This window comes from Elephas maximus, chromosome 7, assembly GCF_024166365.1.
Source record: "Elephas maximus indicus isolate mEleMax1 chromosome 7, mEleMax1 primary haplotype, whole genome shotgun sequence".
Lineage (NCBI taxonomy): Eukaryota > Metazoa > Chordata > Mammalia > Proboscidea > Elephantidae > Elephas > Elephas maximus.
This window is the reverse complement of record NC_064825.1, coordinates 11,855,563-11,872,018: the sequence shown is the minus strand read 5'-3', so window position 1 is coordinate 11,872,018 and position 16,456 is coordinate 11,855,563. Positions and strand designations below refer to the sequence as shown.

At 41.5% G+C, this 16,456-nt stretch overlaps 1 protein-coding gene across 5 annotated transcripts in view; it reads right to left on the bottom strand.

Annotated features, from left to right (window-relative positions):
- The window catches only part of LOC126078699 (solute carrier family 35 member F2), a 405,637-nt gene that overhangs the window by 194,178 nt on the left and 195,003 nt on the right, over positions 1-16,456 (bottom strand). The window contains exon 8 of one of the 5 annotated variants that reach the window (XM_049889372.1): positions 6,489-6,673. The exons of the other annotated variants lie outside the window; for them this stretch is intronic. Coding sequence (XP_049745329.1) covers positions 6,656-6,673 — 18 coding nt within the window. The 3' untranslated portion in view covers positions 6,489-6,655. Of the gene's footprint in view, positions 1-6,488; positions 6,674-16,456 lie in introns of those variants that run through there. 5 annotated transcript variants of the gene reach the window in all.

The window sequence follows — 16,456 nt, the reverse complement described above, 5'->3', positions numbered from 1 at the left end:
AGGTAAGTAATATGAATAGGTGATTCATAAAAGGGAAACCCAAATACCAGCAAATCTATGCCCTTCAAGTTGCAGGCTTTCTCTCCTTTCATCACACCAAATTTCCGTTTTCCAGCCATCGAGTCTCTGCACCAGCCTTTGCCTCTGTCTTGGATGCTTCTCCCCTGCAGCTTCTCATGACTGACTCCTCGTTGCTATTCAGGCCTCAGCTTTCAAGTTACCTCTTTAAAGAAGACTTTCCATCCTAACCCACCTAAGGTGGCTATGCCACTACTTGCCCCATTATTCTCTATTGCATCTTATATGGTTTTATTTTCGTTGTATACTTAGTATCCAGTGACAACGTTCTTCTTTATCTGTTTTTCACTCCTCTTTCAGTAGAAAGTCAGACCCACAGAGTAGGAAATTTGTCAGTCTTGTTTAGCCTTGTATTCCCCAATGCTTGGGACATAGTTGATGTCCAATCAATATTTGTTGAATTAACGAAGACATTAATGCATGAAAAAGGTAATACAATCCCTGCTGATGGCGTAATGAGCTCTCTAGACAAGGATTTTCAACCACAATAAGATGACTAATTAACGGAATCCTGCTAAGCAGAGTCAAACATCAGATGGAGACTTGGACAGGATGATCATTTAATATACTCCTTCTAAAAATAATATTTTATGAGTCAAAGGAACATAGTTCCCTTGGATATCTTTGTTTTGGCCACAGTATCTAGAGCTCATTACTTTAATCATATGGATTAAGCCAATTGAAACTTAACCCTCTTTAGGACTGTGCACATTCTAAACACCATCGCTCAGAGGGGCCCTCATGTGAATTCCATCAACAGGAGGTGGTGTTTGTGCTGAATATCCCAGCAGACAGAAATATTCTAACCATGAATCTTTGTACCTCAAGGTCAGAACTCCCTGAGCTGACAGTTGCTTGCCACTTAAATTCTGTGTAGTGACAGTTACCACATGATAATGGAGGACATTACATTTTGCTAACCAGGTTCCATGCAAGAAATTCCAGCCAGTTTCTTATGATCAGGCCTCAGGAGGAAGCAAATGTCAAGGGTACCACACTTGACATTTCAACTAGGGCACAGAGGTCTTGATTTAAAAATTTGTTGAATTTATTTCAACAGAGTGCTTGCATGCTTGGTGAATCTGTCCTATAGCTTCTCAACATGCCATGCGATTCCTAATGATTCATTTATGCAACCTTCACTTGCCTAGTGTAAGAGAAGCTTCACCTCTGTGAATTTGCAGGGATGCCTGTTTATGAGAGCTTTCAAACAAACAAACAAACCTTAGATAGTTAAATTAAGCATAATCCTAATTCTTAGCGCATTGTCACCATCAGCCATGCAAGTCCTGTCTCTTGCTTTATCTTATGTCAGTACTTTTTCCCTTCATTCCTCATCCCAAAGTCACCCATGCTAATGTATTTTATACTGTGTCTTGAAATAAACATGTATCTTCATGAGATTTGTAGTGTTGTGTGTATGTATACTTTTCATATAATTTCAATGTTTCTTACTTTTATCATTTTCAACACTCTTTTTTAAAGATCTATCCATTATTTCATGAATGTCTCATTCAAAGCTTTTAACTACTTGCATCTGCGTTCACCACGTTGTAATTACCCATCCTGCTATACAATTGTTATTGTCATTGTTAACCAAAAAAAAAAAAAAAGCAAACAAACCAAACTGTTGCTGTTAAGTCAAATCCAACACATGGCAACTCCATGTGTTACACAGTAGAACTGCACCATAGGGTTTTCTTGGCCATGCTCTTTATGGAAGCAGATCACCAGGCCTTTCTCCTGCATACCACTGGGTGGATTCAAACCACCAACTGTTAGATTAGTAGTTGAGTACAAACCATTTGTGCCACCTAGGGACCTATCGTTATTATTAACAGAACCTTCTTTTTTGGTTTTATTTTCAAATTTGTTATTACAAGTCCAGAGGAAGAGTGTTGATTTGTTCAGACAGGGATTGGTTACAGTCAGCTAGAGCCAAGAGGTAACCAGGTCACACGTCTCTTATCAACTGGCTGGCTAGCCTGGGCTCGTTCACATCATGGCCGTCAGAGTTCCCAGAGTAAGACTGTAAGTATTTTTGGCTTCTTAAGGCTATTGGGAAAATATAATTAAAAACATATTCTACTCCCAACTAGAAAGCCTCTCCACAAAAATAGAAGAGAAAGAAGTTTTATTATTGAAAAAAAAAAAAATTATTGAGTGAGCATTAAACAACAGTGTGTTGCATCACAAGCAATCCACTAAAGAGATTTTCAAGACAGAAAGAAATCTTACAGCTGAGTAGATACAACCCATTACATGTCTGTTTTCAAGATAAAATCGATAATTTTCTAGTATCTTTATGGCTGGAGGTAGATTTGCAATTTGGTGGTGGTGGTAGTTCCTGCCAACTCCTTTGACAACCCCGTGTGCACAGAGTAGAACTGCTCCGTAGGGTTTTCTTCTTCTTCTTTTTAATTTAATTTAATTTGTTGTCATTATTAAGAATATACACAGCAAAACATACACCAATTCAACAGCTTCTACACGTAAAATTCAGTAACAGTGAGACAGAACCCCCAGGATGCTGTATTCATTGCCTGGCTTCCCCCTCTACAGTGTTGTATTGCAAAATCCTTTTCTTTGCTGGGCTAATGCCCTCAGCTTTGCATTTGGATCCTGCTTTTGCCTGGCGGTTACATGTAAACCCCATTGTGCCTTGTAGTATGATGAAGAATGTTGCTGAGGTAACTTGTATGAACTCCCTACTTGTAAACCCCTTTAAAAGTAACTTACCTGCACACACTTGGCCAGCAGTCTTGGCAGCAGTAGCTCTGACTGACTCCATTTCCTTGTACAACGAAATAAATCTCCCACCTTGGTCTCTCATTCATTGCCCAATACAAGTCATGCTAAGTAAGAACCTGGGGTTTCCACCCAGTAACAACATTGATTACATTCTTCGAGTTGTGCAGCCATTCTCACACTCCTATTCTGCGTTGCTCCTCCATTAATATAAACTCTCTGCCCCCTAAGTTTCCTACCTAATGTTTCAAGAGGCTGCTGTTCACCTGATCCCATATAGATAGATCTTGAAGGAGCACGATGCTCAAGGCGATCATTCTTTGCTAGTTAAGCTAAACTACTCTTTGGTTTTAAGAAGACTTCAGGGGATATTTTTGGTTTAAGGTTTAAAGATTATCTCAGGGCCATAGTTTCAGGGGTTTAACCAGAATCCACAGGGTTTCAAGGCAGTGACCTTTTGGAAGCAGATCACCAGGCCTGTCTTCTGAGGCACCTCTGGGGGGGTTCAGAACTGCCAACCTCTCAGCTAGTAGTTGCATGTTTAACCTTTTGCAACACTTACCTGAAGTAACATTTCAAAGAGGTGGCTGCCATGTCTGAGTTAACACCTTAGATTTACATATTTTTCAGAGATACAGAGAAAGAATTTATATCTACCAGTTATCTAAAGTGAATTCTGAAAGCACAGGGGAGGAGGGGAGCCTCTTCCCTTGCTTTCACCAGGGAGAATTAAAATCTTATTTTCAGTTTATATTTGTCCGTACAAGACCTAGGCTTGGAACCATGCACAACTCTCTTTCCACTACCTGCTATTAGCCGAAACGACTTACGTAACTGGTAGGATTCAAAGGGGTAGAGAAACTGACTTCACCTCCTGACAGAAGGCGGTGAAAAGTCACAGTGAACACAGAGAAGAAAAACAGTGCTGCCATTTTTGCAATCCAGCAAAAGTGGTTAAGAACACAGACTCTGAGGAATGGATGCCTGGGTTTGAATGCCGGCTGTCACTCCGTGGTTGTGTGATTCCCGACCATTACTCAACCTTCCTGTGTCTCCTTTTCCTCATCTGTTAAATAACGATAATTATAGTACCTAGCTCATCGAGTTTTTAGGATTGTCATTATTGTCGTTGGATGTCATCAAGTCAATTTCAACTCATAGCGATCCCATGTGACAGAGTGGAACTCCCCTATACGGTTGTCTAGGCCGTCATCTTCACGGGAGCAGATCACCCGGTCTTTCTCCGGCAGAGCTGCTGAGTGGGTTCTAACCACCAACTTTCCAGTTAGCAGCTGAGCCCTTAAACATTGCACCACCAGGGTATTTGTAAAGAACTTAGAGCAGTGCCTGCCATAGAAAGGCTGTATGTGTTTATTATTATTATTTTTTCGTTTATCTTCCTTTTTGTCTCCCTAATTGTCTATTGTGCTCAATCATGTCCCCTCCTGGAACAAGGGATCAGCCTCCATCTCTCCACCTCTGCGGGCCCCCATCAAAATTCTACCCATCCCCCAAGGCTCTGCTCAAATATTTCCTTCCCTCTGGTCTGTTCCTTTTTCCTTTTAGTTGGCATTACTCCAACAAGACTATCTCTTTGGTAGCAGCCATCACATTCTGCCTTGCAATGGATTATATATTCATTGATCCAGGAATAATAATGTGCTCCTATTATGTTCCGGAAACCCTGGTGGCCGTAGTGGTTAAGTGCTACGGCTGCTTACCAAAGGGTCGGCAGTTCGAATCTGCCAAGCGCTCCTCGGAAACTCTATGGGACAGTTCTACTCTGTCCTATAGGGTTGCTAGGAGTCGGAATCGACTCGACAGCACTGGGTTTGGTTTTGGTTTGGTTTGGTATTATGTTCCAGACATTGGATTTAGGATGGTGAACAAGATAAAGTCTCTGGGGTACACAGAAGAGGAGAAAGTGAGGTATTTATGTTAGTCTTTTCCAGGTTATACCTTCCTAAAGGCAGGGACCAATTCTCATTCATGTCTTTACCCTTCATATACCCAGCCACAGCAGGTACTCAAAAGCTGTTAATTGGATTGAATTCTGATGAATTGAGTTAAATGGAACCAAAGGCTATCAAATCAACAATGTTTTCATTTGGATCACTAGATAATTCTCTTTTTGGTTACCTGGAACCAGGAAGGGGGCTAGATTTCCCCGGCTTTTGATTTTCAATAATGGCCTCCCATAAATCATCTTCCCAAGCTCACGCTCTTCAGCTTCTGGGTTTCAGGCAGACACCTCTGTTTTCTCCAGCTAAAGCCGGAAGGATCAGCAACCAGACTGAGTGTCATTTGCGGCTTTTCATAAAGTCTGTGTGAATAAAGCCACTTCTCATTCCCTTGTGCCTCTTCCTGAATAGACTTCCTGTGATAGACTCGCCAGGTGATTGTCAGTGAATGTGACATCGCTGAACTCTGACTCTGAAAATACCCACATGTTCTGACTCATAGAGTATTTTGATGGTGCTAATTTTTTTTTTTTTTTTAAACTTATAGGCGCCTCTACCATGGAGTGGCTTGAGAAGCCGCTGTCAGACAAGATTAAAAACAAACTAAACCAAAAAATAAATGTAAAGAAACCCATAAAGTTCTATTTTTTTTTTCATGATGGCTATTTTTTTAAAAATAGAAGCTGCCAAATTCTTTAAAAATTTTTTTCATTTTGCATGGATGTGATGGGAGGGCCCTAAGCACTGTTAAAAGAGAGAAACTGAGGAACAGGAATTGACAGATCCCTCTGAGTGTACAGGAACATTCACAAAGATCACTGGACAAGGTGAAATGCATCCAAGAACAGATAAAAAGAAATAATGTGGAGACAGGTGATCATAAAATTGCAAACTCCCTCTGGGATAAGTCAACTGTGATAACCACGAAGCTTTTCAAGTTTATTTGTATGAAGAATTTAACTCTAGGCAATTTCAAATGAATGTGGGCCACAAAAACCACCCAGTAACCTGATGTCAGCTAATCTCAGAAAAGAAGGCACAATTTCAATCAATCATGTTGAGACTAGTCAATGGTTAATTTTTACTGTTTCCTCCTCTTCTCCTTAAAAGCCTCATTGTAACTAGCCTGCAGTGAGCCAGTTAAAAAAAAAAAAAAAAAAAATTCTCCCTGTATGCATTCAGAACAACTGCTCAAATAAACCCCATATACTTTATTTCTGTTTTGATTATTTTTTAACAGCCCATATATACGTGATCAATATATTTGGTACCCAGGCCTGGGCCAGGTGTCACCATTCTATGTATTTAACAAAGGAAAGACAGAGAAATAGAGAGGCTAAGTGGTTTAACCAAGATACCAAGGTCAGTCAGTAGCTGAGCTGAAATTCCAGACTCATACCTTGAACCCTTCCCAGTAGAGCACACTGCACAAATACCAAGGGGCCATCAAGTCAATTCCAACTCATGGCAAACCCATATGTTGCAGAGTAGACCTGCACTCTATAGGGTTTTCCAGGACTGTGATTTTTCAGAAGTAGATCTCCAGGTCTTCTTCAGAGGCACCTCTGGGTGGCTTCAAACCACCAGTCTTTCTAACTCCAGGGGTAGAAAGTATCTACAAAAAACAAGGTGACCTAACTCGACCTTGGAAGGTTGGGATTCTGAAGGTCTATCTGGTATGGGCACACTTGCTACGGAGAATATAAATTCTGGAGGAACTTGGTTGGATCAAGGTCTCTGGGACTTGGCATCTCACCGTGGAGAACATCCTCAGAGTGCCTAACTGCCACACAGCAGGACTCCTCTGCTGCAACGGACATGGTGCAAGAATCAGGCTTGCTTTGGGGAGCAGGAGGTCAGCAACAGCGTCAGTCCGTCTGCTGTGTCTGATATGGGGGCCAGGAGAATGTGGGAGAGAAAAAAAGAGAAGCATGAGTCATAGCGTGAAAGAGATGGCAAGTTGTTTATTTCTTCCACAGAGAGAACGTTTTCAGTTTCACAGATGGAAAATAAGACACATCTGAAGGCAGCCTGACAAATCTTTGAGAGTCTTAATCTGCTGCCTACTCTACTCACTTCTGATTACAGGAGCTGATGTTTGCAACCAAAGCTAGGGGAATTTGCAGCTCCCAAAGTAATACACTTCTAATCAGAGAAATGTTCTTTCACCAGTTATTAATTATCAGGTTGTCAGTAACAGGATTCAGCTGAACAAAGTCCTAGGCGTCCTTGTTCCTGAGTAGCTCACGTAGTTATTTCCCCAGATTTTTATTTCAATGTCGCCATCTAGTGTCCAGTTCCACTCATTCATCAATTCAAAGGACGACAACTCTTCGAAAGGAAGATCAATATTCGCTGCCTTGGACATTTTGTTCAGTGAAAAACAGATTACAAAATGGGATGTACTATATGGTTCCATATGTATACACTTGTGTATATGCATGTGTGCAATCTTTATATGTCTATATTGATCTGGAAAAATACACTCCAAATTATTGATGTTACTGTCTCTGCCTGGTAGGATTTGGAAGAATTTTTGTTGTTGTTTCTTCCTTATTTTTGACTGTACTTCTTCAGTTTTTCATAACAATAATAGATTGTTTATGTAAAATGGAAGAAAATTAATTTTTAAAAGGCCAAATGATCCCCAAAGGTAAAAATCTACCTAAGAACAATATCTTCAGAATTTAATTATAGTCAACAGATATTTATTGAGCATTTACTATGTACCATGGGCTCTTTTGATGTTAAAGTACACCACTAAAGTCAGAGACTGCCCCTCTACCATCATACTAAACCCATTGCTGTTGAGTCGATTCCGACTCATAGTGACCCTATAGAACAGAGTAGAACTGCCCCATAGGGTTTCCAAGGAGCGGCTGGTGGATTCGAACTGCTGATCTTTTGGTTAGCAGCTGAGCTCTTAACCACTGTGCCACTATTATATTAAAAAAAAAATTTTTTTTTTTATATTAGCTACCATTAAATGAATGTTTACTGTATGTGAGATGCTGTGTCAAGCTCCTTGTATTCTAAATCTTACAACAATCCTGGAGATGAAACTACTGATGTGAGAAAACTGAGGCTCAGAGAGTTTACGTAACTTACTAAAAATCACAAAGCAGATATGGAATTCAAATCCAGGTTCTCCTCCAAAGCCAAGGCCATAAACCACCATACAATTCTCCAAGTACCTAAAAGTTTCTTCCTTAATATTCACAACCTGGGTAAAAGGGGAGTTAATATTTTTGAAATGTGTACTACGTGTCAGACACCATACTTGAATCCTCATAGCACTCTATGAAATAGATACACCTTAAAATATGGCCACAATATAATTAAGGAAAAGTCCATCTTTACATAACAACTGTACCTAAAGTCACAGAACTAATAAACACAATGGAGTGGGTTGAGCACTTGGTATGTGCCAGGGCCTGTTCTAAGAGCTTGACATGTATTGGCCTATTTAATCCTCCAAACAATTCCATGAAGTTGTAGGCAAAATTATCGTTCTCATTTTACAGGTGAAGAAAGGGCTCAGAGAGGTTAAATAACTTACCCAAGGTTTAAACTAGTAAGCAAACTAGCTGAAATTTGAGCACAGTTTTGGCTAACTCCAAAGCCCAGACTCTTCCATTTGATGGCACCTGTTATGGATTGAATTGTGCCCCCCAAAATGTATGTCAACTTGGCTAGGCCATGATTCCCAGTATTATGTGGTTGTCCACCATTGTGCTATCTGATGTGATTATCCTATGAGTTGGAGTTGTAAATCCTAACCTCTATGATGTTAATGAGGTAGGATTAGAGGCAGTTATGTCAATGAGGCAGAACTCAATCTACATGATTCGGTTGTATCTTGAGTCAATCTATTTTGAGATATAAAAGAGAAAAGTGAGCAGAGAGGAGAGAGACCTCATACCACCAAGAAAGAAGTGCCAGTAGCAGAGTGCCTTCTTTGGACCCTGGGTCTATGTGCTGAGAAGCTCCTAGATCAGGGGAAGATTGATGACAAGGAGCTTCTCCCAGAACCGACAGAGAAAGCCTTCACCTGGAGCTAGCTCCCTGAATTCAGACTTCTAGCCTCCTAGACTGAGAGAATAAATTTGTTTGTTAAAGCCATCCACTTGTGGTATTTCGGCTATAGCAGCACCAGATAACTAAGACACCGCCACTACCCTCAAGGTAACCCAGTGCCCTCGAGTCGATTCCGACTCGTAGTGCTCAACAAATATTTCAGACGAATAAGTGAAAGATGAGGCTGCTATCATTCCCATTTTACAGAAGATGATCTGGGAGCCAGAGAATTAAGGACAATCCATGGTCACCCAGCTAGTTGATATCAGAATCCTGGTTGCTTGACTCTCAGCCCTCTGCTTATACCATTGTGACCTCGAGTCATCTTCATGCAAGTATATGTTAACCCAAATGGTTACATACAGATCTTCAGGTTTTTTAATTTATTTAAAATTGCAATTTTTTAAAGTTTATAGCCATATTAGTTTGTTTTCATTAAACAATGAGTGCTTGAGGAGGTTGTCATTTGTAGCCCCAAGTCCTCCTCTTACAGGAAGCAAGCCCAGATTTTCTTGTTTGGTGTAAGGCTCCTGACCCATCAGGAGAATTCTGAAGTTGGAAGATCACATCCTACAACCACACCCTTGGACTGTATGCTGTTTACCACCAAACCAGGCCCCGCATGGAGCTGACCATGCCATCTTTTGTGTCCAGCACTTCATTCACAACTCATTATGGATTCCCATGATGTGAGGTCACAGGCTAGAAGGTAGACGGTAGAATCTGGGTGTGTCACATGAAACAAGATGGAACAAGGAACAATGCAAGATGGGGTAGGTTTGAATAAAAGAAGTCAATGAACATAAAGCCATCGGGAGTTGTGATGGTTAATTTTTTTGTCATCTTGGCTAGGCTATTGTACAGTTGTTCTGTCAAAAACTAGATGTTGCTGTGATACATCCTATTGGTTCTGCCTTTCTGGAGTTGATACTGATACCTATGTAAGCAATATCTTAGTCAAGATATAGAGTATTTCCAGCAACCTAGATAGTTCCCTCATGTCTCTTTTCAGTCCATGACCCCACCACCACCACCCAGAATCAATCACTATTCAATTTCTATTCCTATAGATTAGTGTTTGTCTGTTTTCAAACTTCATATAAATGGGATCATACAACATGTAGAGTTTTGTGTCTGGCTTCTTTTATTCAAGACAAAATTTGAGTGAAGGATTTATTTTTGAGATTCATTCATTTTATTATATGTACACTACCATTTGTTTATGCACTTTCTCATTGATGGACATTGAGTTGTTTCCAATTATTTGCTACTATGATTAAAGCTGAAATAAAATTGTTAAGAGAAAGCCACCGAATTCCTGGCTTCCATTATCTCAAAGGGCCCCAGGCAGTGGTCTCCAACTTTTAGCACAGTAGGGCAATATGTATGTAATGGGAAGAGGCCTGGCACATGTCACTTGGATAGTTGTACCCAAAGTTTGATGCTTCTGAGCAAACTTCTTAAACCAGTCCTTGGCCTGTCAGAAGGTGCGGGGGCGGGGGACAGAAGTAGAAGAGGGTATTCTGAGTGGAGGAATGCAGTCACTAAGTGTATACATCTGGTAGGTGAATCATTTCTCTTGTTGGTAGGAGGTATAGTAGCATAGGATTCTTTCTGTACCTGGTGATGTCTTCCATTTACCTGACAGTCTGGAGACATATGAACATTTACTTGGAGAGTTTTGGGCTCCTCCAAAACCAGAAAAGTAACTAAGGGTCAACTGCCAAAGTCAGGTGATTGTGGAGTTTTTGGAGTTGGAGATTATCAACAATAAACAACTTGATGAAAGAAAAATGAGTTCTTAAAATTCATGAAATGCCACATCATGAAGGATCTACCATGAGGACAACTGGAGTAGAAGTGCAGGATAAGCAGTATTTGGTGTCCCTTAGTCAAACAGCAAATACAACATATGATGGCCCTAACATCTTCAGAAGTCTCTGGGGACTGTGCTCAGTATCTTGATCAAGACCCGGTGACCCACACAGGGAAAAATCAAGACTCTTAAAGGACTTGAACACTGCTACTGCAATGACCTTCAGAAACTACAGTGTCCCCTTCCTAAGCAAGTTGATTATTACAGCTGTTGAAATAGAAAAGTGAAGAATAAACCACCAGAAATACCCAGGGAAACCTAAGAACCCTAGCATAGAGTTTATTTGTTAGGAATGTTTCCACTATAAAACTGCTGACATCCTGCCCAGCTGGATAGAAGGTGACCCAGAAACCCCAGCTGGGGAGTCTCCAACACACATTTCCTGGGATTAAACCAGAGACGATATTAAGCAGGTAACTCAGGGCTGCCCAGATTATGGGCTACGAATGTCAGGTTGAGGCAAACCTGTATCTCTCAGTCCAGGGAGTCATGAAAGATGCTGTATTTTACCATTGACTTAGCATTGGGGTTTTGCTGGGCAGGATGTGGGTACAAGAAAATAAACGGTGTAGGTGAGAATGAGAGGAGCCCTGGTGGCACAGTTAAGTGCTCAGCTGCTAACCAAAAGTTCGGCAGATGGAACCTACCATCTTTGCAGAAAAAGGACCTGGCAATCTGCTCTGTTAAGATTTCAGCCAAGAAAACCCTATGGGGAAGTTCTACTCTGTCACATGGGGTCATTATGAGCTGAAATCCACTGGATGGCACCTAACAAGAACAGGTAACAAGAGAAGAAGTCCAAGCAATCAGCCACAGACTCCAGGCAGGGTACAGAGGAGAAGCATTCAGGAAGGAAAACAATCGAAGTCATTAAAGAATAAGAGTTCAGGAGAGCTTGAAAAACAGGTGTGCTGGGTTTGAGGCTGTGAGACTTCTGCTCAGAATATAGAATAGGAGAGTTTAAGACACAGAGGTGGAGCAATTCTGAGTGATAAGTTTCAGGTATAACATGGGAGTAACTGTTAGAGAAAATGAAGATAGCGGCCATCAGCATTAAGCAGGTAAAGGAATGGACACAGATATTCCACTGATAGAGGAAGTTGGGTTGAAAGACTGTAAGCCAAGTGCCAAAGTCTTTAATGAAGGCTGGAGAGTAACTAGAAGCAAGAGTTTGACCAAATCAAAAGAGAGTAAAATATTAAATATGAAACAGAAAGATAATAAATCAAAATGTATAACTGTGATATTGAAAATAAAATTCATTGCTGTGAGAAAATAAACTAATTTTCCCTTTGGGTCAAAATTAAAATAATACTGTTGGCACCCACCAGCCGCTCTGATGGAGAAAAATGTGGCAATCTGCTTCCACGGCGATTAAAAGTCATTGCCACTGACTCCAACGGATAGTGGCCCTATAGGACAGAGCAGAGCTGCCCTGTTTTAGTCATCTAAGGCTGCTGTAACAGAAATACCACAAGTGGATGGCTTTAACAAAGAGAAATTTATTTCCTCACAGTAAAGTAGGCTAAAAGTCCAAATTTCGGGCATCGGCTCCAGGGGAAGGCTTTTTCTGTCGGCTCTGGAGAAGGTCCTTGTAATCAGTCTTCCCATGGTTTAGTAGCTTCTCAGGTGCTGGGACCCAGGGTCCATAGGACACACTCTGCTCCCAGTGCTTCTTTCTTGGTGGTATGTGGTCCCCAACTCTTTGCTTGAGAGATAAAAGGTGGCGCAGGCCCCACGCCGGGGAAACTCCCTTTACATTGGATCAGGGAGGTGACCCGAGTAAAGGTGGTGGCATAATCCCACGCTAACCCTCTTTAGCATAAAATTACAATCACAAAATGGAGGACAACCACATAGTGCTGGGAATCAGGGTCTAACCAAGTTGACCCGTATTTTTGAGGGGGGGGGGACACAATTCGATCCATGACAAGCCCCATAGGGTTTCCAAGGCTGTAACTTTAAGGAAACACAGCTTTCTTCCATGAAGCAGCTGGTGGGTTTGAACCACTGGACTTTGGGTTGGCAGCCGAGCACTTAACCACTGTGTCTTCAGGGCAATGGGTCCATAAAGACCACAGCCTTGGAAACCCTTTGGGGCAGTTCTTCTCTGTCCTGTAGGGTCACTATCAGTCAGAATCAACTCAACAGCAATGGGTTTATGGCAATAAAGCACAAATAGTTATTCATCTCCATCAAATAAAAAAATTCCTGGCAGGAAACTTTGCTTTTAAAGATAAAATAGTCAGATTTTTCAAACTTAATAGCTTATTCTTAAATGTAAATCACTGTAAATTTAATGTAGTAGTATGACCTTCCAGATAAATTTGTGAGTTTTCTCCCCCTTCTTCAGCAAGGAACCCATTGCCACGGAGTTGATTCCGACTTATAAGGAACTTAAAGGACAGAGCAGAACTGCCCTATGGGGTTTCCAAGGAGTACCTAGTGGATTTGAACTGCCAACCTTTTGGTTAGTAGATGTAGCTCTTAACCACTACACCATCAGGGTTTCCTCAACAAGGAAGAACCAGAAAACTACCCTAGATCATGAGAGCAACCTACCTTAGAAAGGGAATAGGATCTCTTAGATTCATTGAAAATAGTCACTACCCCCAGAATTTGATGTGGACACATTACAATCTCTTGGGGACTCTCCGTTTGAAAGCTGAGTTACCTTCACGGGATGCAAAGTACTGTGGGTTCTATCACTTAGGAGGATTGGCAATATGAGTAGAAAAATTCTGTTCTGAGGACTGATAATTTCATAAAAATTTGCTTGAACCCTAATGATGTGCACCTCTGCTCAGGAAAGGAAATCAGTAGTTCTAAGCAACAGACACTTGAACCAGTCCCATTTAAGTGCCCTGAGTCCAGCTGGCACAGTAAGCGACGACTGTAGAGAATAAAATGCTAAGTATTAGGAACTACAACATGCCTGGCCAAGCCCCACCAGGCTTGGATCCTTCATTGTCCGTCAAAGAACATTGTGCAGCTCTGCACAGCACAGGCCTCGCCCCAGACAGGAATAGCATCCTCCACCGGCCCGTGAAGCACCAGCTCTTCCACCGCGAGGCCACCTGTTGGGAGGATGAAATGACTACTCCGAAGCAGCCCATCCCGTTTGGGTACAAAACGTTGACAACCCTCTCCCTAAGCCATTTTGAATGGCTGAAGCATCCTTGGGTTTTCAGCTAATTCAGGGGACAGGCAAAGCCCCTAGAGAGAGGACATCTTAGCAGTAAGGACCATGGGTTCCAGAGTAATTCATTAGTAAATTATAACTGATTCATTAGTAAATCATAACATGAGAAAAACACAGTTAACTGTGCCCCCGTAATATGGAGCAGTTTATATCGTTACATTAATAATGAAAAGTCACTTTGTGCTTTATTTTTGGATCTTCCTCCTTCACTGTCCACAATAGAAACAGCTGGTTGTCACAATATAACAAGGGAGGTAGTGAGACTGTGAAACTTCAAACAGCTGAGGTGTACAAAGAGGGCGTGACTGCAGCATTGAGGGGCAACACCATCACTCGCAGACGACAAAACCGAACCAGCCGCCTTCGAGTCAGCTCTGATCCACGGCAACCCCACGTGTCTCAGAGTAGACCTGTGCTCCACAGGGTGTTCAATGGCTGTGATCTTTGGAAGTAGATCTCCAGGCCTTTCTTCTGAGGCATCTCTGGGTGGATTCGAACTGCCAGCCTTTCGTTTAGTAGCCTACTGTTTACCCATTTGCATCACCCAGGGACTCCAGACAATAGGGGGCCTCAAACATTGCCAGAGTGGCAGTGCCCTGTAGTGCTCAGCACTTCACATGCATTGTTGTTGCTGTCAGGTGCCATGGAGTCGGTTCCAACTCACGGGGACCCTCTGTGCTACAGAACGAAACACTGCCCGGTTCTGTGCAATGCTCACAATCGTTGTTATGCTTGAGGCTATTGTTGCAGCCACTGTGTCAATCCATCTCCTTGAGGGTCTTGCTCTTTTTCTCTGACCGTCTACTTTACCAAGCATGATGTCCTTCTCCAGGAACTGATCCCTCCTGACAACATGGTCAAAGTATGTAAGACTTAGTCTCGCCATCCCTGCTTCTAAGGAGCATTATGGTTGTACTTCTTCCAAGACAGATGTGTTCATCTGACATGCATTAGCACATTTAATCCTCACATTTTCAGATGAGTTAACGGCAATGCACAAATTAAGTCACATGCCCAAGGCTTAACCAGCAAAAGGTAGAGCCAGAATTGCACCCTGCTGAGTTGTCAATCACCATGCTGAGCTGCTGGGTGATGTTAAGGCTTGTAGTTGCCTCCAGAAGCCATTTCTCCTTGGCCCTGCAGGTGCTGATCCATTTGCAAGCTCCCTTTAGCCCAGGGTTGCTGTTGTTTTAAGCTTTAGGTTAAGACCTCTGTCTCTCATAGGGTTTAATGAAGCGGCACATTAGTTATTCTTGCTGACATTTCTAATTGTTTCCTGAGTAGAAGGCCTGTGTCTGGGAAGCAGCCAAAGCCTGAAGTTCAGAACTTATTTTCAAATTCCCAGGGACTAAAAATACTCTCTGGCAGGCTTGGGTGCTAACAAATCAAGTGTTATCAAAAGGCTGTACTTCGGTGCCACCAATCAAGATGCAACAAGATGTCAGTATTAAAGCTCACAATTCTCTCAGTTCAGCTACGATCTACCCATTTCCGAATAATAATAATGATTGTATAATAAAAGTTAAAAAAAAACAAACAGTATCTTGCGATTTGGTCACCTTTTTTATTTTCTTCCCACGTTTCTGATTGTACTATTTCAACAATGATAAGTGAAGGTATTATTACAAGTTTACAGCAGCAATAGGGTAGTGAATACAGACCCTGAACTCAGACAGATGAGGGTCTAAATTTAACTTCTTCATGTTTTGTGACAGAGGGCTGTACACAAATATTCCAGCTTTGTTCCCATCCAACCACATAGTAGGATTGCATTTCTACACCTTTTTGAATTTGGATGTAGCCCTATGACTTGCTTTGGCCAATGAAATGAGAAAAAATGATATATGTCTTTTCTGGGTCTCTTTAAGAGCCAGGGAGTAATTTTCTGTGGTTCCCTCTTTCAGTCCACCATGGTAATCAACATTTCAGATGGAAGCTGCTCAGTTGGCCTGGGTCCCTGAGTGAGGATAACTTGAAGCAGACCCACAATGGACATGCAGCATGATCAAAATAAATCTTTGTTGTTTTAAGGCAATGAACTATTTGGTGTTATTTGTTATAGCAGCATAAACTAGTTCATCCTAAGATAGCTAGTCCATACAAGCCTCAATTTCCTCATATGTCAGAGATATATGCAGTATATACCTCCTTAAGTTGTTGTGAAGTTTAAATAAGATAATGCATGCTAAAAACAAGTTGGTTCACTGACATATACAACTTCTAGATCAATGATAGCTACAACAGAAGTGGAAAATAGCACAGACTCGCCCAAGATTATCCAATTTTTTAATGATAGAACCGGTTTCTTGCCTCCCAAGCAGTCACCCATCTGAGTCTATAAAAGTATTAATCATCTATTCAGATATGAGATTTTGGCTTCCAAATACAGTCATTTTCACCAACATTCATGTCAACACCAGGGTGATCATAATTTCCTTTAATTCCCTTTCTATTTAATTGGCCTCTCATTTCTCAATACCGTATGTTCTAGCCATATGAAATGTAACCTATTGA